We start from the raw sequence: 24,211 nt of genomic DNA on the forward strand, positions 1-24,211 counted from the left end.
CACATGATATTGAAAAACAGAACTGTTTTATTTATACAAGAATTTGATTGTAAAACTTCAAGAAATCTACTAAGGTTAAATTTTCTGACAACATATAATGTGTGTAGAATCTGTAAGGCCAGAAGTGACTCGCCATGGAGAAGTTCAGTTATGAGGTTATGACAAACTAAAATGTCAAATGAAACTTCGAAATTTTAGAATTACAAGTCATGTAAAGATATAAAATGTGCTTACCTCACTATTTGTGTTGTTATTTCATCATACTCGTTGAACAGACTCACATATGCCAGTTTCCAAAGAAACCACAACATTTGAATCAACACTCAATAACAATGGAGTGGACTTGGTTTGCAAAGAAACCTTAAACTTTTAAATGAACACTCGTGGACTCATACAACTTATTTTCGAAGGAAATATGTACATTCGTGTTAAGAAAAAATGACCAACAATGATATTCGAATAGTCCACTAGGTTGTACAGTTGCGAAGTAAATTTCACAATTACACATATTTTTTATGTACTCTTACAACTTTCGTTTCTGCGTTGTGACCTACTGTATATTATTTATGGTGAGAAGCAAGCAATAGAGTCGAGTATTTTGTAATATGTAATTAGAAAACCGTTGCTTCAAATAATACTTAAGGTGAATAATATGACAGATTAATTCCACTGTCAAGCAGAACTATCTATGTAGATGTGAATAAAACATTACTTTGCAATGTGCTGAAATAGCTTAGTCGGTTAAACAGTGGACTGAGGAGATCGTCTCTGCTGTGAGGGGTTTCGAGTCTATGTAGAAGCCAATATATTTTATACTGTTCAATTCATTTACTGCTGAACATTTAGGTGGTCCAGAAAGTATTGAATATTTCCGCTATAAAATATTTATAAGGTACATCTTGATTACACAACTTTTAACACTATATCACTTCGGAAAACGTATTATTTCGCTTTCTATTATTAAATTTTATATTACCTTGTTAACAAGTTTCAGCCTGCTATTGGCCATCAACAGAACTGGTTGTTGCTGGTCTTGGCGCCTTTTGTTTTGTTTTCTGTGGGGTGTGTTTGTGTAGTGTAATGTGAAGTCAAAGAGTGTGTGTGTGTTCTGAAATTGAGTTGTGTGTTGAAAATTTCAGACTAGAACAATACGAAATATACAGACACACAAAAACACATCCAAATGAAATTCTCAACACACAACTCAATTTCAGAACACACACATTCTTTGGCTATGCATTACACTACACAAACACACCCCCACAGGAAACAAAACAAAAGGGTCGACCTGGTTGGCAAGTTGGTATAGCGCTGGCCTTCTATGCCCAAGGTTGCGGGTTCGATCCCGGGCCAGGTCGATGGCATTTAAGTGTGCTTAAATGTGACAGGCTCATGTCAGTAGATTTACTGGCATGTAAAAGAACTCCTGCGGGACAAAATTCTGGCACATCCGGCGACGCTGATATAACCTCTGCAGTTGCGAGCGTCGTTAAATAAAACATAACATTAAAAAAAACAAAAGGCGCCAAGACCAACAACAAGCAGTTCTAATGATGGCCAATAGCAGGCTGAAACATATTAACAAGGTAATATAAAATTTAAAACAAGGAAGACAAATAATATGTTTTCCGAAATAAAATATTTATTCGTGAAAATGCTTAGAAAAGTAATATGACAAATTCCACGAGAATATTTCGTGGCCTGGTATCGGGACATGGCCCAGCAGTTGAGGAACACTGCTTTAGATGGTTTCTCACAGTATTCGAACATCCTAGGAAATTACTGATGTGTTTTTGTGGATGGAATTGAGGAATGGATTTTCCTGAGCCAGGTCCACCAGCATGGTGTCCTGAGCTCGGGTTGAAACATCACAATCTCGACTCTCGACAAGTAGAAATTCCAGAGGACCTGTACTACACCCGAGTGAGCTGGCATTCCACAGTGACGAGATGCAGATGAACTTGAAATATCTTTATTCTCGACCAAAGTGATCATCCGTTCATGAATGGGCTGCTTGTGGGGAGACACGGCTACGTAATAAATTGCGATATATATATATATATATATATATATATATATATATATATATATATATATATACAGTAGAACTTGGTTATAACGACATCCAGGGACCTTGAAAATTATGTTGTTATAAACGAGTGTCGTAGTAACCGAGATTCATATTATCAGTCTAGTGAGGTGGAAAATGAAAAATAATAAACATAATTAGGCTTATTTTAGATTTATGTATTCACTTTTAAGCATACCATGAACACAATAAAATACACGTAGCCTACAGTTATAAATACAGTATTCTGTATTAAAACAGTTTGTTCATTACTCACCAAACTTATTTACTGAGGAGCGAAGTAATCAGTCATTTTACTCTGTTGTCTCCTACTTGCCCAATATACACTTTCTAAATTAAATTCTATGTTCATTATTTCAGTTGCAATTTCACTGCTCCCTCCTCTAGCTTCATAGAAATGTTCACAATTCTAATGGCTTCTAAAGTGTCACTCACTTCTTTTAGTGGCAATACTGCGTTAAAATGCATGCACTTAGTGAAAACTTCCTGTCGAAACTGACCACATGCAAGTACCATTAATACCGCATGAATTCGGGCGGATTACAATGGGATGGGGAATCTGCCTGCATTCTAGAGGTCTATAATAGAAGGCGACAGTAAAGGATTTGCCAGATTTCAACAAAATATTTCTTAAAATACTTTGGTTCTTAGAAAATTGTATTCCAAACTGAGGTTGAAAATGACGTTATATGCGAGGTAGACGCATATACGTTTGTCATATTAAGCAAGGTAGAAAAGCAAATGTCTTATGAGGGATTAGTTGGGACCACAGAATATTTTACGTTATAGGCGAGGTATCGCACAAAACGAGGTCGCTATAACCAAGTTCTACTGTATATATATATATATATATATATATATATATATATATATATATATATATATATATATATATATATATAAATTAGGGTTCTGGCTGTAACCAGTTAAACAGTTGATTGTTAACAACAAATTCATCATAAAACAAAACAGGTCACTCAGAAACACACTGATGCAATGTCAGTCAAATGAGAGACTGTTTATGATAATGAGTTTCTGTTTTGGGTAAGTCAGTCAGAGTAGCATATTTAATATGATATAGTGTTCGAACATAAATCGCCATGATAGTAAGACACAATATTGGCAAAATATTATGACAGCGATAATGGAATAAAATGAATATCACGCATTTCAGTACTCTTAATGTTCCTTCTTGTACCCTATTTATTGTACAAGTATTCATTTGGTAAAGGCTAGAGGAAGGAAAACTAGATCAAAAATAATCTAGACCTCAGGTTGGGGATTGATGCAGTGAGCCAGTTCCTCGGTCAGCATAAAAAGGAAATGCTAAAAAACCAAACAAGGAGCTTCGGAAATGCAGGATTTTTGGCCAATGTACCAGGAATAGAAAGAGAATGTTGGAATGTACAAGGGATATCGACCAAATTGGACATTTTACTAAAAGAATTTGAAGATTTTGACATGGATATAAATCAACTTAAAAAAAAAAAACATCTGCAATGTAAACAGTTGCAACAAACCAGATAAAAAAAATATTACAAGGAGGGAAAAGGAACGATATCCAAGTTGATTATTAAAAATTGATCTAACCAACCAACCCAATCACCATTCAACAATCCAACTAAAAAATCAACCCAACCACCAATAACCAACAGATCACATATTCATCAGTCAATCCATCCATATAAAAATATAGCTATTACTGTAGCAGGTCGTTTGTTACTTGGATATTGAGTGATTAATTCTTCTCAAGCCTTTCATTAAAAGATGCACTGCTGTCACCATCTCTTGAAATGGCTGTGTCAACCTTGCACGAGCATGAGTATCCATTGAGAGCATTCTCACTCATTCCTTTTTATTATAATTGATTATTAACGAAAAGACTATATATGTGACATACACGTATGCAAGCACACACACACACAGTATAATTATTTTCCTGTTGTCTTGTAGCCAATAGTTTCCACTGCGTGATTGATGGATTGAGTGACACTTCTAAGATTACTGACTGTCTTATTCAACCTAACAGAGTAAATAGAGCACGCAACAATGATAAATGTAGATAATGATACGAGATACTGAAAATTGATGCTAATTCCTTCAGAATACTATAATTGAGTTACTCCAATGTGTTGAGATTGCTTCTATAAACCCAGTATTTTAACTTGTTAACAACAAATATTGTGAGAAGATTGGATGACGAGGAACAATGGACACAATCCAAAAATATTCCAACTACAAACATCATTCTTCTTGTTCTAAGAGGGTGATTCGTAAAGTAAAGAAGTTCAGCCATAAAAATATTTATTTCGTGATCTTAAAGGAACTGAATATACAAGTTTTGCTTCATACCTTTAACCCATACTTCTTCACGTTGGACATTTATGCAGTTGTTGTACCTCGAGACCAATTTAAGTATTCCCTTGTTGTAGAAAGTGGCCTCAGTTGATTCAATCATTCCATGACAGCATCCTTCATATCATTTTCAGTTAGTCAGTCAGTGTGTCATTCAGTCATCAGCCAGACTGTTGTTCAGTCAGTTATTCAATCTCAGTCGATCATGTGGTCAGTGTATCTTTCTGTTAGCTAGTCTTTTGGTTTGTCAACTGATCTGTCAGTCAGTTGGTCGGAATATTTCAATTAGTCAGTCATACACTGAAATTGTACAAATGACTTCCAGACAGATCAACAGGTCGGCTTAATGACTGACTAAATGACTGACATACCAACCAACTACCAAGTCAATGTCTCTCAGACTGGCAATTCAACCGACTGCTAGCCTCATTGGCTAACCTACTGACCAACTGATTAACAGTCTGACTGATTACCGACAGACTAAGAGACTGGTTGGAAGTCTTCTTCCAGCAAGGTGCTCTATCCTCGGAAACAGGTGAAAATCCGAAGGTGCCAAGTCCGGACTGTAGGGTGTTGCTAAAAAATTTAATTACGCATCAAGTCCTTTGTTTTCCTGGCAGTATGAGGGAGAGCATAGTCATGAAGGACAATTTCACGTGAAAATATGCCTCTTCGGCATTTGTGAATAGCCCGACAAATAACTGATTGAAGTCAGCGTGATTATCAGAATGTGCATTCATTTTCGGATAATGCTACATTCAACAAATGAATATTTACACGCCAGGAACTGTACCAGACAAATGTCTACACCACACTGAATACACCTAACATGAGATTGGCTGCACAGTTAGTATGCACAAACTTTTTTTTACTAATTACTGTACCAATGTGTAGTTAGGATCTACCATTATTACAAAATAAATAAATACTTCAACAAGTTAATATGCGTAATACATTTTAGTGACCTCTGAATATAGGATACAAACAAAGACTACATTATATTTGAACAAAATCACACTTTAAGTGATTTCTCAAAATATATTACGAATAAAGACCAGCTACCAGAATGATCTAGGGTTACCAAACAGAATTCGTGCTACGAGACTGCTCTGTTGGGCATGGGTTGAAGTACTGCTTGGGTTGATTACCTGGTAGGGTTTTTTTTTTTCGAGGTTCTCCTCAACTGTAAGGTGAATGTCGGAAATCCCACGGCGAATCCTCAAGACACACTTCGCCAAAATACCATCTCACTATCATCAACTCCATCAGCGCTAAGTAACCTCACAGTTGAAACAGTGTCGTTAAATAACTGATAAAAAAAAAAACAAAACAAAACATATCAAACATTCTCCAGCCCAAAGTGCCAGGTTTTCTTGGCCAGTACTCTCAAGGGAACAACACAACTTTCTGGCTGCATGGTAATTGTAGACTACAGAATAACAAGGAAATAATCTCACTGTGTGTATGTATGACACTATTACGTAAATGTGTTGTGAAAGTTCATCAACATACAAAAGAAGAGAATTCTTTCACTTGATATCACAGAACAGTTTATCATACAGTGCAGCAATTTGAATATGCGACTGAAGTTACATGGCTCAGACTGATGTTGTCATCTATCAGAAGTTTATTTAATTTATGTATGTTTTTAAACCGAAAACAGTCAATTTTAAAAAGTAGGCTGGCATAGTTTCAACCACTTCATTGATCGGTTGTGATTGCTGCTGTGTGAAATGTAGTATGAAACAATTGACAATTGGCGCAAACAGCTGAAAGTCAGTGTTAAAATACTTTTCGCACACTACCATATATATAATAGTTCATTTTTTAACACGCTTGCCTAGTGTTTAAAAGATCTCTTTTTAGGAATGGCCATCTAAAAAAATAAATTATAAACAGTAACATCATTTGCAACATAAGACGAACATATTTAACTTAAAATTAATTGCACTTCTCTTGGTTTAATAATGATGATGATGATGATGATGATGATGATATTAATAATAATAATAATAATAATAATAATAATAATAATAATAATAATAATAATAATAATAATATCAAAGTCACAATTCTCTTGAGGATAATATCATCTACTTCAGTACATTACTGCAAAATTTACTGCAGTTTTTTAATGAAAAAGTAGGAAAGAGTGGCTGTATCCATATTGATAATACTCCTTTACCAGTTTTGATAAAAAACACTAAAGTTTTCAGTAATATACTGAATTAGATTATAACATCACCCTTATGAGAATTGTGACTGATTGTTTTTCTCCTGTACTCTTCATATATTTTTTACCCTTTATTTATTTGTAACAAGAAATAAATTATTGAGAAACGAATAGATTGAGTTTTATTGTGTAGTACACATATTTTGGGTACAGTAGGGATAAAAGGAAGGACTCTCATCAAACGTGAATTACTACGTTTATGCTGACCCAAGAAAGTAAACATAAATTGCGCTACATTACTTTTATTGTTGAACAAAATATTTTTTTAAATGTTCCCATAGTAGATTTAAGGATCCTTTGCTGATTTATATGCACAAATGATGAACTTATCACAATTTTGACAATTACAGCAAAGGATCTTAGTGAACAATATGTCAAAAATTCTGGACAAAACTTTCATTTTTAAAATAAATATACATTTACTATTTTCTAACTTAAAATAAATATCACACTACATACATTGTAACAATGATACAGTATTGAATCTATGGACATCTAGTTTTATATAATATATATATAGCACCCTTAAAATATTTTTATGCATTAAGATGGTGCTTACTGTATTTGCATGTGCATAACATGCACTCTATTACGTATTTAAAATACTTTATTAAATTCATATAAAACCCACAGAAAAATAAAATGTGGACAAATGATGCCTTTGCGATATTTTTCCATTCGTAAGAAACAAAGTGATTACGAGATTTTTACATTAAAAAATTTTAGTATATTGTAGAACCTTATCATGTAACACTGTACATACATTAAAAATCTCGTGATACAGAAATATACATATATAAAAAATGCCAATCCCGACTTTCCATAATTTCTTTTTTTTAAACTTATTGCTAAGCCAAAATTTTTTAATTAAAAATTAAATGTCCAGATTCTTAAGACAATAACAAATTAGGCTGATAACTGACTATGTAATATTCACCTTAATTTTAAGGCCTGAGGAGGGGAAACGTGTGTTATATACATGTAAATACAGTAAAAGGCAGGTTTATTTAAAATATGCCATCACAGTTGCCAAGCTAAAGAGATTACAATGTTTTGTATTTAAGATTGACTTAGATACTGTATGGTAACATCCTCTTGAATTCAACATTGATTGAAAACACGTGAGAATAGATAGAGACCTGGTTGTATATATTTGATCTGTTTTTAATAAAATTCTTAAAAACTGTAAATCTACTTTTACCTTTCCCTTCAATACATAGAAGCTTATACATTTAAAGATCCACATAAAATACTGCTTAGCAATGTTTGAAAACTTTTTAATGAACTTATACTCAAAACTTAAGACAAATAAATACACAAAGATTTGAAATCGCAATAAAAATGTTACTTATACAGTTTTTCTTAAAAAAAAAACACTTCATACATAATCAGCACATTCCATTTATTGGAAATGAAGATTTCACAATGGTCTTTTGCATGAAAGAAAAAAAAAGTTAAATTTGTTATGTACACACTATCATTATTCAAATTATTGTAAGAATTTGTTTATAAAGATACATCATCATATATGACCTTTTTTTATGTGACAATCTCATTTTCATAATAATGACTATTGTAATTATTGTAAACAAGAAATATGATTATTAACTTTATTTGTTCTATATATCTGTGAAGCTCTCTTCACTAACATTATTAAAGATCCTTGACAGACCATATTTATTAAATTTTAGAAAAGTACTTTCAGCTAATACAATGTAAATTTAAATTTACTCCGATAATTAATCTTTTAAGAAGAAAAGAAGTGCTTGTACTCTTTCTTGCACGAATTATTTTAAAATATTAACTATAATAGTTCATTCCGAAATGCTTAAAATGTAGTTATAGTATTTCTAGTCTTGTTTTGAAAAATGTGGAATATATGACTAAAATGACCAAGATTTTCTAAATTCCTAATTTTTTTCTAGAAATTATTAGCATATTTATTGTTCACAATTCATGCATATTGCGGTTTTCTGTATAAAAATTACCTTTATTTATAAGATGTTAGTTTACAGAATGAACAGTTTAACATATTTCAATCAGCCAGCAGGCAAGTTTGCTTGCAATCATTGGTTACATAGACAATTCCCTCTCCCTAATCCAGACATCATAGCAAACTGTTTATGCAATGATTTACTAAAAATAAACATTCAGAAAGTTATTTACACACCAAAATTAAGATGCTTAACCGCCTGTCTTCTTCTTCCAAACATTATGGCACTTTTTTTAAAAGGTTATCCATCAATCACTGCAGTTTTCCTTCGAGCAATGAAAGTAATGTTTTCACAGATACAGTTTTCCAGTTGTTCCAGAATGAAAGGATCTGACTTGACTTAAATTCTCCAGCAATAAACTTTTATGTTGTATAATATTATCTTTAATAATGTTATAGCTATGCTTATAGAATTATGAGAAATTTGCATTTGCTACCAAAGACGCCAACATTATTCAGAGAAATAATTATCTTGGTGTAACATTCTCCAATGATGTCTCTATTCTGACGTCTAGGTTTTTTGTCTTGAAGATAAACTGTCTTAAGAAAATGTATTCATCAATTACGTCAGCTACTATGGCTATTTGCACCCTTCATAAATTGTATAAACATTTTCTTTATGGAATGGAGTATTTTAATTTCTCCACTTTATTCTTCGTGCTTATGCAGTTAACACAGAAGGGCAAGAAGAAACAGATATAACACAAGGGCTTTTAGCCTTGATGCTAATATAACTGTCAGTGCTAAAACACTATAATGCTTTTCACGCGACTTATTTCATACATCTCATCTTCTTTGTAGCTACAACATTTTGTCTGGGAGCATGTAATATTTAACTTCCCATAACTAACTGCGACTGAAGTCTGGTTCACAATAAACTGGGAATGGAAACGACAACAAAAATGAGAATGAAAAATAAAAAAAAAATAAATGTATTTAAATGTGAGCATTCACAATTAACGAGAAGCTAGTCGGAGCTCGGGAATGGGAATGGAGATTTGGCCAAGTTTTAACTTTGCCATTCTCGTTTCCGATCACAGCCTACTAGATTCATTCTGTTGACATCAAAAAGCTGTTTAGTTGTAGCAAGGAAGCCATGGCATAATATTTTGTCCATTCATTGCTTGTAACTAATACAGAAATTCAGTACCAGTATTGTTTTTAATGCATCATATAAATTTATTATTATTATCTGGTATGCTTTGTCTATGGACAACCTCAAAATTTGAGGAAGCAAAAAAAATAAACATTATAAACACTTTCCATATATGCTACGTACATATGTATGTGACCAGACAACCACGTGAATTGAATTCTTAAATATTCCATGTCTTAAATTTCGAAGTTGGTTAACGTGTGTTAATGTTGGTTGGTTTCTACTCTTGAGAAAATGCCATTGGTCAGAATGCGTAATATTGACTTTACACATTGATATGTATAGTCGTTTCCGTTCCGTTTATTGTGAATCAGCCTTAAGTCTCATAACTGACAGCGACCAAGTCTTAATAATAAAAGTAGACAATATTGCTTAAGGGGAGAGCATGGTATTTTTGGTGAAAAATGAGTAAATTAAAAAAAAAGTTCTTTAAAATACTCTGTGATATGTGTGGAATACATAGCATAACATTTTGTGGGTATTTGTGCCCTTATCGGATTTTGAAACGTCATTTTTAAACTTCCTGCGCTATGGATTTTTAAATCACATGCCCACTTTTATCGGTTTCCAGTAACTTCATTTTTTTTGCTACATTGCCAGACAAAACTGGATATAATTTCTGAACTATTAAAGATACATGCATGAAATTTAGAACACACATTCTTTAGACTATTAGGAAACGTTTCTCTGTAACAGAATTTTGTTAATTGATTTCATTTTAAAAATACGTCCGTTTGTTTGCAAGAAAGGAAATCAGAAAATTGTCATTAAATTTTAATTGTTTATTTTAAAAACGTAGGGACTAATATCAAAATTCTGTTACAGACAGTTTGTAGACATTCTTTTGCAAATACATTCCAAAAAAAAAAAAGTTTGAATCTATCTTTAAAAACGGTTTAGATATATCAGTTTTAGTACAATTCTGCATTGGGTATATTTTTTTCAAAATTTGGCCCCGAAATAATTTTTTTTTCAAAATATTTATATTTGGTTGAGTTCTTACAGCTATGAGCTCTCTACATACAAAAAATTAATATTTTACACCAAATAGAAACAAAGTTTTAAAAAATACCATTCTCTCCCCTTAAGCACGAATGACTCGTGTTGTTTTCCTCCATGAACTAAGTCACATGAAAAAGGAGTATAGTGGACGAGACAAATGCCATAAGGTGAACAAATATTCAGCCTAGTCACCACGTATTTTGTACACGAAAACTGAGGTAAAGAAGTAGAAACAGGGAGATGACATGCACGCACATACGTGAGAGAAGGAGAAATAGGAGGAGAAGGAAAGGAAGAAAGAATATAAGAGAAAAGGGAAGGACGAGAGAGGGAGAGAGAGAGGTATTTTATTTCACTATAGTGAATTCCATTCTGCAGTGTTCTATAACTTATACAGTGCAGCTCCATTAGTTCTTGCAGGATGAATGGGACTTCATTCTGGCTCTAGCAATCCTGTAGAAAGTTGGCACTCCACCATTCATTCCGGTTTGACAACCTCACATCCCCAGTCCATCATATGCTTAGCGCCTAGTGATGCCATTTGAATTCTCTGCCTAGTGGATTCTCGGCTACACAAGCATTGTAGAGAGACTTCTTGATCACACTGTATTAAACCTCACTAAATTATCTCTTCTGTCAAACAGACTATGTTCTAAGTTGGACTCTTAAGACTTACACTTCTTTCAATTTCTCATAAAATCTAGTGCCATTAACTTAAATCACGATTGAAGCAAAGTAAGTAAAATCTTGGATTTCTCAGTCTGTGAGCATCTATTTCCAGTGCAGCTGTAAATGGTACCACGTTCAAAATATACGTCACGTCAGCAATCCGCCAACCAACTGCCAGTCTTATCGCCCACTAACTGTGGCAAAGATAAGATACTTGCACTTAACTTTCCAGTGCTTATTTCACACGCTTAAAACAATTCGTTGCTGGTGCCAGCATTTTTTGCGTGTGTCCTTGAGTATAGTGCCCAGTCATCTGTTGTCAGTGCATCTGTGAATGGTACCATCTCCTAAATACAAGTCAAGTCAGCACTCTGCCAATCACGGTTGTCACCTTTATCGTCCATAAACTGCGGCAAGTTAAGATACTCACACTTAACATTCCCAATACTTATTTCACATGCCAAAAACAGTGGCTTTGGTTTTACGTAACTACTGGTATTATTCTTATTCTTATTATTAATTTTGACATATTTGATTAGAAGTTACAATTGAAGGCAGAGCACTGCAAATCATCCACACATTTCATTCCTAGTTTTTATTTTAAGTTTGAGTGACGAATGCAGAGAAATCTCCGATAGTTTTTAATTGTGATGTTTCTAGTGTCTTCTTAATTAGTTTTAGAGTTCTTACTGTAGAATTCTTAATCCATCTTATCATTATCACTGAAATAATCTATTTAATCTAATAAGGACACTTATCTATAAAAAGCATTTTCAGGTCTCTATCTATTTCTAGTGGCTGATGTTTATAGTCAAATCATTTAAGACAAAAACAAAATAATACATTCACAGAGGATTGTAAATAATTATAAAATGTTAGAAAAAACTTAATCACATCTCACTGAGACATTCAAGATAATGCACAAAATGCAGTTTATTATAGACATAGCAGTTGTGTAAACAAACTCACTTGCAAAAATGGAACTAAATAATCACGAGGTGGCTGTATTCAAGAGAAATAAAATAATATAAACTTCACTACTTTACTTACTAATGTGATTGCAATGTTGAGTTCAAAACGATATTGTACTCTCTGCACTCGAATGCATTCCAGTATGTTACACTCGCTGGATCTCAAACAGTTTGACGTCAGTATCGTACCATATGGGAGGATCAACATTCCTGAAAAAAGAAGTAAAACCTCACACACAAACATCCATCAACCTACAATGATAATGTAATGAAAACTGCTCATAGGAAGGAATTAGTACAGTTGGACTATTTTACCATACATTTTATTTTAACTACTGGTACGAGTTCTTTTTTTATTACAATATACTGATTATGTACATACATGTTATTATATAAAAGTGTCAAAATGTCTAGATTTTGGAGGATTTTTAAGAGAAATAAAAATATTTAACATGATTTCCTTTGGATGTGAAGTAAAATGGAGAGTTCTTTGTTTTATATGTAATTATGACAATTGAAAGACTGCTGTTTGAGTGAAATTTAGTCCAAAATGCGAATTTCTGGAGAATAAACAACAAATGGCACATGCTAAATAGATATAAAAAGCAGAGAGTACACAAGTAATCTTCTGGAGCATAAACATGAAGGAAATTCCCAAAGAAATATCTTGTAAAATGTCTTCTAAATCTTACTGGAGAAATCAAGCTCCAGCCATTTGAAAACAATACAATACTTTTTAATATACAAGAATATTCAGAGCATAGTTACTTTTAAAGCATCTCTCTCTACGCATCGTCAAGATTGCCCTTTTACACATGTGCAATGACTTCCTCTATTCGTTGAAAAGGCATAGTCGTCGTCATCATCATAATCCTTTACAATTATTTTCGGAATACAAAAATCAACTCATCATCTGCTGCCACGTTTCGTAATATTGCGCCATTTTCTACTCATCTTACTTTTGCTTGGCGTTTATAATCACATGTTTACATTTTGTTGACATCGTAACAGCACATTCTTGATAAAATAATTTAACACATTATGGCTCTAACAATTAATTAACACCTACAGCATCACAGAAGTAAATACATGCGGAATCAGTAGTCACTTCTCATTCTGCCATAATTGGTCCCACAATTCTTGGGGGTAGGGAGTAGATGGCATATAGAGTGTTAGTTGGGAGGCCGGAGGGGAAAAAGACCTTTGGGGACGCCGAGACGTAGATGGGAGGATAATATTAAAATGGATTTGAGGGAGGTGGGATATGATGATAGAGACTGGATTATTCTTGCACAGGATAGGGACCGATAGCAGGCTTATGTGAAGGCAGCAATGAACCTGCAGGTTCCTTAAAAGCCATTTGTAAGTTGTAAGGGAGTAGATGGAACAAAAGGTACGTAAACAAAGAATAACTTTCACTTGAAGGACCAACATACACCCGTGAACAGAGGGTGTGGAAAACAGATTTTTCTATCTACTATCTTCCTTAAAGAGCATCCGCTCTTATTTGTATTCTTGCTTTGGGGTGAGAATAGCAGTTGTAGCAGTCTCATTGGCATGCACTGACAGACCTTCAGAATATAAGACACGCAGTTATATTTTAGACATTTTCTTAAAAAAAAAAAGTGCGTGTTATAGTCCAAAAAAATTCGGTATGTATTTATACCTACTGTTCGGTTAAGAGGAATTTTTCCTGTATTTTCTGAATCTAATGTACAGTTAAACCAAGTCTAGTATATACAGTAATAAATATGCATCCATAGATAGTTGCTAACCACTGGGATCGCTACTATTGCCTCAACTGCTATATACAGTGAAACCTGTTCAAGACAGAAGTGACATGGTCCTAATTGTTTTTCCGTTGTGGACAGGTTTCCGTATTATTCAGGTGTTACATTAAAATGTAATATTTTATCATTCATATACATGAAAAACAAAATCGCATGTCGCAAATTGCAAGTAGTACAAAATATTCCATTTAACACTACTCACATTAAATCAGTCTTTTGTCGCTTATTCCGTTGGTGAATCATCTTGATGAAAATAGTATCGTAACTCACTCATTAATCATTAAACACTACTAAAGTTTACTAATCTCATTCAATTTAATATCCAAAACTATACTATAATACTGTATTGTATATGACTGCACATTATTACTTAATTGTACTAGGAGCCATCCATTAGAAGCTTTGAATTCTGCTTTATGTAATTTCTTTGCCAGTACAATGGCTTGTTTTGCAGAATAGATATAGAAATCGACATGTTCTTTGAAAGGTCATGAAGAACCCACTCCCACAACAGTTCATTTATTTCCACATAAACAGTTGCTTTCTGGTTCCTTTTGTGTCACCAATATTGGCCGCAAGTCACTCACTCATTATGATCTTTATTTTTTAAAGTGTCACACCTGAGCTTCCCACAACTGTGCTTCAATATTATTTCACATACACTTCGTTTCTAATTTTCCTTTAACTCGATAACTTTTACTTCATCAGTTAATGTTAATGCTACATTTTACGCAACTTTTTTTTTACCAGGAAATCACTACACTTGCGCTCTGTCTAGCTACGACTGTGTACGGGTGTGAAGCATTGAAAATCTTTGAAGGGACTCGTCTGCCTAGTCAACAGGGTAATAAAATTTATGACCGACAGGACAACACACCCTCGTACCCTCTAAAATTTTGCAAAGACAACTTGTTTTTATCTTAGTGACCTATATATTTCGTATATTCCTTGAAATTACACACTGTTTCAAAATATAGTTACAAAATATAGTGTGCTCAAAATATTATTTCCGTTTTGAACAGTAGTAGGCAGTTTCCGTTTCCGCGTTGGACAGTTTCCGTTTTATTCAGGAAAAATTGTACATAATACAAACGAATTTTGCCGGGACCAATGAATTGTTCCGAAATAGACAGGATTCCGGATTATTCAGGTTCCGATTTGAACAGGTTTCACTGTATAATAAAACATTCATGTTACAACATATTCCAATCTTATGAATTCATGCTGGTTGAATGTAATATACCATCTCTCAGTAGTCGCAAGGATAAAAGCACAACAAATGTATTTGTTCAAAACCATAAATGGCTTAATAGACAACCCTGATCTTCTACAGCTAATTAGTTTCAATATTGGTAAATCAAATTTGAGAAAGCGATCTCTCTTTTATTTACGGACAACAAAAACACTATCTCATAACATGTCTCCACTTTTATAAATGCTTCGAACTTACAATAATCTATCAAATAAACAGGATTTAGATCTTTCGTTATCGTACAATATGTACAAGAAAAAGTTATGTAAAGCATTACTGCTGTGTAGTGCTGTATATTGAATTTATTAACATGGTGTTGTATTTGCTCTGCAATTTGCCAATTATAGCTACACCTACATTTTGCATTTTTGGCTGTGATGTCTGTACTTGGCTCTTTTTGATTTGTTTTTTATTTGGTGTTTTTCATTTATATCTGTATCTGTCTTTTTTATTTAGGTGGCATCTATTTGTTTTTTTTCCCCTTCCCTTTTCCATTTTTAATTTGTAATTACACTTGTATCTGTTTTACCTCTTTTTTCGTGTTGTATGCAATATGTTTTTTTTTATCTGTACTGTCTATTGTAATTGGGGCTTTGCCCTGTTATGGACATAAATAGATAAATAAATAAATTACAGACAAAGTGAAATAGTACCGGCACAGTCTATTGTTCCTAGCACCCCAACACCTCAAGCTTCGTGACTGTATATACTATACTGTGGTTAAACTTTAAAACACAAAGAACAGTCCTGTTTATATAGACTATTATCATATGTAGCAATTTAATTTCATTCTAAGTACCTCTGTTGATTTTAGGTACATATCCTATGGATTTTCACATGTTAATTTAATTGCAATGTACAGCTCATGAATTATGTCAAGACATTCCCCCACTCTTCCTACAGAGCTGTGCACGAGATCGGATGATTCTACTTACGAATTATAGAGGAATGGGTTAGTCTTTGCCTTGAACTCGGTAGACACACACCCGATCTTCCCTTCTACTCCTGCCCCCTGCATAGAAACGTTGTTCCCATACTACACATCAGAGTGTCTTGACAAAATGCATGAGCTGTACTGTATTTATAGTTTATTTTATTGCACTTACCTGAGATAGATGACACCCCACATATATGTCCGGAACCATGTTGTTGTTCCAGAATTTGCTTGGTACTTTCGAATCAAAATTGGATGGGGAACTGGTAACAAACCCACTAGTGTGCCGTGCTGCAGAAACTTCAGAATCTCACTCTCATCTGTCAGGCCCCTGGAAAACGTTTTTATACCAAACTGCTTATATCAATTACCAAAATTTACAAAAAGATTCTAGAGTTAATCATTATCTCTTAAGAAGGCCCATGGCACGTAACTGACTGGAGAGTAAACAATAATTAGAGAGAAACAAAGACTAATTTAAGGAAATGTTCTGAAATGCATGGTTATTATTAATAATTATGCTACATTAACCTTCTGTATGAAGCATGTTTTACATAGGACTGGCAAGTTTTGACCAATCAGCTTTCCTGAAGACTGATATGAAGTGAAATTTTTATAGGCAATGAGAGCATAGATGCAGATTTCTGTCTGGTGTGTCTGTTCCCCCCCCCCCCCATCATCATGTCATTAATTAATTTATTTTATTTTATTTGTTCATAAGAGAGTTGAAAATCATAGGACTTGTAAAAAAGAAAAAAAAGCAATAATTAAAACAGATAACATTACAATAAATTAGCACCAATGTAAACCCACAAGAACATATTTCTTCTAAACTGTAGGGACAGATGTTTGTTAAAATTTTTTTAGATATATCTTAAAACACCTTAAATCATTCATATTTTTAATTTGATCAGGCAAACCATCATCCATTACAAAAAAAAAAAAAGGAGAGCAAGCATAACAACACTGTAGTCTGTTGTAAATATAAAAAGAAAAGTAGACCTACTCACTTATCAATACATATTTTTTCAACTTGTGGCACCAACACTTGTAGCATCCTCATGATCGTTTGTAGTGGTAATTTAGTCTTCCAAGAATTAACCCATTCTGACGTTGGTACCCACTGACCACCAGCTCCCATTCCTCCAGAAACTGCAGTACCGCTCCCCTGAGCGAGAGAATGGGCTTCCGTCAGCCGAATACTCTGACGCTACGGAAGCAACAAGGGTATGCAGTGCGATGCACAACAAAACATAACAATGGAAAACTAAAGAAAAATACAGTGCAACAATACATAACCCAAAACAAAACTCAAGCACAACTACTTATCTTGGAAGGGTTAATAAAAAGCCCAAGCACACAGTATTATTTTAAAATAAAATTGATGCAGGTCAACATACATGCTAAGCTTTGATAAATTTATTTTTAACATGTACCATGTTTACGTATATTATTATTATTATTATTATTATTATTATTATTATTATTATTATTATCATCATCATCATTATCATCATTATCACGGAATCCTTTGACATTTTTTCTTTTGAAGATACAGTTACATCTAATTATAATCTCAAGAAAAAAAGCTTTTTATCCATGATAGATACTTGACTTGATGGGGAAAAAACCTACTACCATACTCTAGCATATACAGTCGCGAAGCTCAATACGTAGTAAATATGCAAACATTAGATAGTTGCTCACCACTAGGATTGCTAATATCGCCTCATCACAGGCAATGCAAAATAGTATCGTCACAGTCCATTGTTTCTAGCACCCTCAAAACTCAAGCTCCGTGACTGTATATAGTAGACTGTGCTACTACCTAACACCATCTTTGTCAATACAATTTCCACTTGGACCCACCAAGATTCGAACCTGGATTATCGGCATGGAAAGATGACACTCTAGCTGTTTGGATGTAATTAGCCAAATATACATTAAGAAACCTAAACGATAAAAAAAATATATATTTATGCAAATAAAATATCATAATAATTATAAATTCAGTATTTAACACACTAATTCAAATTTATAAAGCTTCTATAATCTGCCAGTATTTTGAATTGCATACAATTTTTTTGTATTCAATTTTTCTAGCAATAAACAGTATTATTATTATTATTATTATTATTATTATTATTAATATTATTATTATTAATATTATTATTATTATTATTATTATTATTATTATTATTATTATTATTATTATTACTACTACTACTACTATATACATATAATCCATACACTCCAATATCATGTATACAATTTATTTAAATAAACTTTTAAGCTAATAATAGAAAAAATTACCATTACATTTTAATAATTTAATAAAATTATAGGTATTGTAAACCAAAAATAAGGAAGACATTTTAAAGCTTCAGAGAAAAGATATTCACCTCTTCATTAATCTCCAAAATTAATCGTTTAAATAAACTAATGAATAAACCCATAGAAATTAGATATCCTTTATTTAAAATTGCCAACAATGTATTGATTTACCAGCCCCATAAAATATTAGAACTTATGAAACTTTGAATCACTATTAGGACTATGTCTAGTAATATAAATTGTAACAGGACTTTTCTTAGCAATACATATAGAATATCATGTAGATCTTTTTTTAAAAATGAACAAATTATGACAGTGTACAACCTATATATATATATATATATATATATATATATATTTAACTTCTGATGGATGTGAAAAAGAATATCTTAATTACAAGCTTATAGAAGATTTGTATCATAAAACTTTTAATACAAAATAACTGAATATACCATTTATCAGGGTACAAAAAACACAATCTGTATATAATAAGATACCCACAAATATAAAGGCACAAAATGAAAGACAATTCAAACTTCATATTAAAACTTGGCTATGAAATAATTCTTTTTACAACTTGAATGAATTCTTTGACGACATTTAATATTTTAGTTGTATGTTTTTTAGTTCTTTATTTTTTTACACTGTATTTTACTGTATTAATACCTTAACTAGGCCTCTTGCACCATTGTATTTTTAGATAAAGAATATGAATATGAATTATTGCCCAAATACTGAAACAGCATTTTTAAGAGTAGCACATGTCTGTTTAAATGTAAATTATAACATTTGCTAACATTTTTTATATTCTGTAGTTTAATTACTCTATTTCAATATTACTGTTAAAAGTTTGTGGCATGTGTTCTCAAACACTGAAGGAAGAAATTTTTCAACATTAAAGCAGTCTTTCTTTCTCTACAATAATTATGGGCAGGCAGCAATGTAGGTCAATGATTGTTACTGATAGATTACAATCTACATTTATCGTAAAATTTAATACTTTAGTTGGAAATGGCCTTTGCCTGAAAAATATCAAGCATTATCAATACTAGTAACATCAACAGAATAGTTTGTTTATATCACTATGGTTGAAAGATTTTAAGTCTGAAAATCATACAACATACGAGCATATGAACAAAGTAACATGTATCGAAAAAAAAAAACAGAGAATTTATTTTTGTCCATGCAAAGATAGACAGATAGAAAAACATTCTCCCAATATAACTTTTTTTTAAAAGGTAAAGAGTTTGTAGCATACCTTTGCACGTTTAACATCACAATTGAAAACTGAATATCCCAATATTTATGGACAACAATAAGACGACACTGAAGCACACAAAGCTAACACACTTATAACACATGATGAGAACTTACGTAACAAATACAGGCGCCCTTTGTTTCAAAGCGCAAGTGATAAAGGGTATATAATTATATCAAATACAAAAATTAAAAGATCAGTACTTCTCATCACGTTCTATGACAATTTTACTACAGAAATTTTCTGTTTACAACTCATTTTGTTCGATTCTTGTTCATATAGTAAGGAAACACCGTTGAAGGTGATTAATTCTAGTTATGCATTTGAATTAATAATCATTCTCTAATTCTTGTTCACATAGTAAGGAAACATATTTGAAGGTGACTAATATTCTAGTTGTGCATTTGACTTCGTAATCATTCCCTAATTCTTGTTCATATAGTAAGGAAACATCAGTTGAAGGTCACTAATTCTATTTATGAATTTGAATTCATAAAACGATAAAACAGGAGTTAGAAATTCTTCAGGTCAGGTATTAATTTATTATTTAGTAAATATAATACAGTTAAACGATAAAATTTTTCTGCATAGTGTTAACTAAATCAAAATATTGTTTGTGTCTACTACCAGCAAATCAATAAAATTAGAAGTAATGAAACTGACCATGGTTTTTGAAAATTTAATTGGAAGTGCTCTCGGAGTAGTTAAGAGTTAACTGAGTCCAAGAAGTCCAGAAATGTTAGTCAAACAATGCAGTATTATATGGAAATTAGATTTTTTTTCTTTTCTTCTTTAAATATTCACATTCTTTTGAATTTCAAATACAATAAATTATGCAAGGTATCATCATCATCAACTTCTTCCTAGTCTCTTATTGCACCATGTTTTAAAGCATGAATGTCTGTTTTAAGCTGTAGTATGAACACTGGCTAGCTAAATATCTCTGCTCTATATACTGTACTGCATAATATATTACAAGTAACCCGATATGGAAATTGAATTGTGTTGGTAAGATACTAATTGAAAATAAGATGTTCTTATTTATATTATCCACTTTACTACCTGTGATACAGATCTCTGCATACTGGAGATTGAAGAATCTGATGTCTTACGCCTGTTTGTATTAGCTGACCGAGAACTGTTTGTAGAATGGATTGATGGTGTAGGGGAACCTGGACTTGCGTTGGGCTGAAACATAAAAGATGAACTTAAACAATCTAACTGCATATTTAACAGCAATATAAAATTAATCATGTTTTTTAATAATAAAAGAAAATTTATATAAATTACACATACTGGTAACTTTATGTTCTTATTTATTCAAAAACTAACAATAATAAAATTACTATACAAGCAAAACAAAATTTATATAAATTTTACATGTATTGGAGATGACAAAGACAAGGATAACAACTACAATAACAATATATAATATAATTCTGATTTTAAATAATAACTGTTTATATTTTGGTTGGGGAGGGGGGATACATTAATATTTTGCCAAGTGGTGGTTAAAAATAATGTGCTTTCTTGGAATGAAATGGAATTTCGAGAGGGAGGCACTATGACTTTTCAAGATCTATTGCGCTAACCCTCAAGCTAGACACCTTCTCAGTTGACTATCCAGGTTTCGAACAGGCAATCACACTCATCAAACATAAATGTAAAAAACAGCTGATTCAACATGCAACGATGAATAATGTCAGAAAACTGAGACAGAGTGCTGCAAATTTAAAGAAAGCATTCTTATAATCCAAAAGAAATGCATTTTACAGACTTATGTCCATATTAAATTACCATAAGAATACTATTAAAACTTTGCAAGTCCCTAAACAAGATACACAACAAATCAGCTACCTTAACAATCCACAGCTATGTAATGGAAACATACATGCCAACTCTGAAGAAGTTAAAGCTAAATGCATTTGCTATGCTATGACTTACACAGATAAAAGGCAAATATGCAAGGAAAAAGATAACTGTGTCATACAGCATATCCAGTTGAAAGAAGATTTTTAACACTCTATTTCTGACCAAAAACAGCAACAGAAGAACTGAAATTTAAAATACATCAGATAAAATTCACATGGCATTTCTCAAACATCTATCCAAGGAAGAAAGGAAGCCAATTTTCAGTATCATCTGGAACAGAAATGTCCCTTTTCAATGTGGAAGAAAGCAAGCCACAGAACAGCAAAACATTCTTACAAAAAATAATAAAAATGTAGCTAGCATCTTGAAGCAAATAACATAGTGTATTATGAAAGATGCATTATGCATTAGAGAAACCAACTTCGTGCTTAAATAGGAAAAGCAGGACTTCGATCTAACATGCTTAAAAGTCACCAGTGTGATCTAAGAGTAGAAGCAAGATCTGTGCTTCGAGGATGCATTCCGGCGTGGTTCAAATCCAATTAGAGCTGATTACCAGGCTGGGTTTCTTTCAAATATATGGAAAAAATAAGTAATCCCACGACGAATTATCAGACTCATTTTGCTGCCATCAATTCCATTTACTGATTAACTTTGCAACTTCTTTTACAAAGTAAATGAATTCCATTTACATTAAATAACAACATAGTTGACACAGGATCGTTAAGACAAATTAAAAATACTCAACTGATTCGAATAATTTACTGGAGAAAGATCTTGCATAGCTAGATATCGAACTTCGACATAAAAAAATAAGCTGTATACTAAACAATTATTAGCTCATGAATGTTAGTCATGAATGTATACAAATAGACAAACATATTTCACATACTTACCATACTTTTTGATCTTGGCAACTCTTCTCCATCTCCCTGCCTCACATTGCTCTCTGGAGAACTTGGTGATTGCTGTGAAACTGCTGGAGGTCCAGACGATTGTTTGAGGAGGGGAGTTTCATTAGAAGCTACACCATTCACTGTTGCTACTGCTGTCAGTTCACACAGCTGATGAACTGAAGGATGAGCTGATTCTTTTTCAGTCATTTTTTCAATACCTGGAAATGAATAAGCTGTACAATAAAAAGTGAGTCTCCCTCTGTTGCTCACTATGAATTTCTATAATCATTCTATTTTCAAATAACTACATTGTAAGAAACCGATATGTATTATTTTATTTGTAAATTAATTTAATGTAATAAAATACCTGGAGTGTCTGGAAGTGTTGCTTTCAATGTTCCTGGTTCTGCTGGCAAGGCTGGGTGAGAACCTTCCATGCTTGGTAATTCTCTTATATTTTCTGACGATGTTGTGCTGGGTAGATGACGCCTTGTACGTTTAGTGAGAGATTTGGCAATAGTACCATAATCACAAGGTAAGTTTGCTAAGGAATGGAACACCTGTCGCTTCCGAATAATTGTATACACCAAATTGGAATTTCCTGCAAAACAAGTAAACATAAAAACATCAAAATATTTTGAATGAAGGAACATTCTGTTCTATGTGCAGCCATGGTGGTCTAGTGGGTAGAGCACTGGACTTAATAAAGTCTGCGGACCTGGATTCGATCCCCAGCATATCCCTGATTTATAACTTGAGTTGGGCAAACCCGTGATTCAGGTAACATGGTTTTTTTTTTCAGAAACTACGGTTCCCCTGTGGCATCTCAACAAATCTCCATCATCATCTCAGCCCACGGCGGAGTAGCATAGACCAGCCTCCTATGGTGCATCTCGGATAATGATTCTGTTAGTAAATAGGTCTACATAACTGGCTTCACAAGGGTGAATGACAAACAGTAAAGTACCAACCATTATAAAAAAATATCACCAAGGTGTACTACACAATTAATTTCTTCAAAAAGAAGAGTGTTCGAAGTATGTAAATTAAAAATGCTCCTGAGTTAGCCCTACAACACATGATTTTAGGTTAATTTGTAGTTAGTTGGTTTCAAATGCCTCCTGATACATAAAAGAAGATCAATTTAAACTCTATTCAGTTAGTACAGATACTACAGAGAGGTTTTTTTTCCCTACCCGCGAGGAATTCACTCTCCTATCTAGCGGAAGAGAACAGTGTGATTCTCGCCACATGGAAGCAGTAACAGACGAGCACATGGGTGAGTAGGAAAATACCTGTTTTACACGTGTTATTCATATTGATAAGAACACTGTGTAACACCCATTTACAGAAGTTCATTCTGCTGTCAGGATCACCTAGTTGCAATTCATGCACTTGCATTGTCTT

General features: G+C 32.9%; 1 protein-coding gene across 3 annotated transcripts in view; it reads right to left on the reverse strand.

Annotated features, from left to right (window-relative positions):
• Window positions 1-5,618: 5,618 nt before the first annotated feature.
• LOC138715139 (protein HID1) overlaps window positions 5,619-24,211 on the reverse strand; it is a 51,258-nt gene continuing 32,665 nt past the window's right edge. The window contains exons 12-18 of one of the 3 annotated variants that reach the window (XR_011336165.1): window positions 23,172-23,405; window positions 22,805-23,022; window positions 21,099-21,224; window positions 17,455-17,654; window positions 16,617-16,775; window positions 12,548-12,678; window positions 5,619-5,753 (exon numbers count right to left, since the gene is read on the reverse strand). Coding sequence is in view for 2 of the 3 variants with exons in the window: in XM_069847683.1 (XP_069703784.1) it covers window positions 12,615-12,678; window positions 16,617-16,775; window positions 17,455-17,654; window positions 21,099-21,224; window positions 22,805-23,022; window positions 23,172-23,405 (1,001 nt within the window). In the remaining variant the exon portion in view is untranslated. Of the gene's footprint in view, window positions 5,754-11,929; window positions 12,679-16,616; window positions 16,776-17,454; window positions 17,655-21,098; window positions 21,225-22,804; window positions 23,023-23,171; window positions 23,406-24,211 lie in introns of those variants that run through there. The other 2 variants (XM_069847684.1, XM_069847683.1) reach the window with 2 other exon arrangements.

The sequence above is a fragment of the Periplaneta americana genome, chromosome 15, assembly GCF_040183065.1.
Source record: "Periplaneta americana isolate PAMFEO1 chromosome 15, P.americana_PAMFEO1_priV1, whole genome shotgun sequence".
NCBI lineage: Eukaryota > Metazoa > Arthropoda > Insecta > Blattodea > Blattidae > Periplaneta > Periplaneta americana.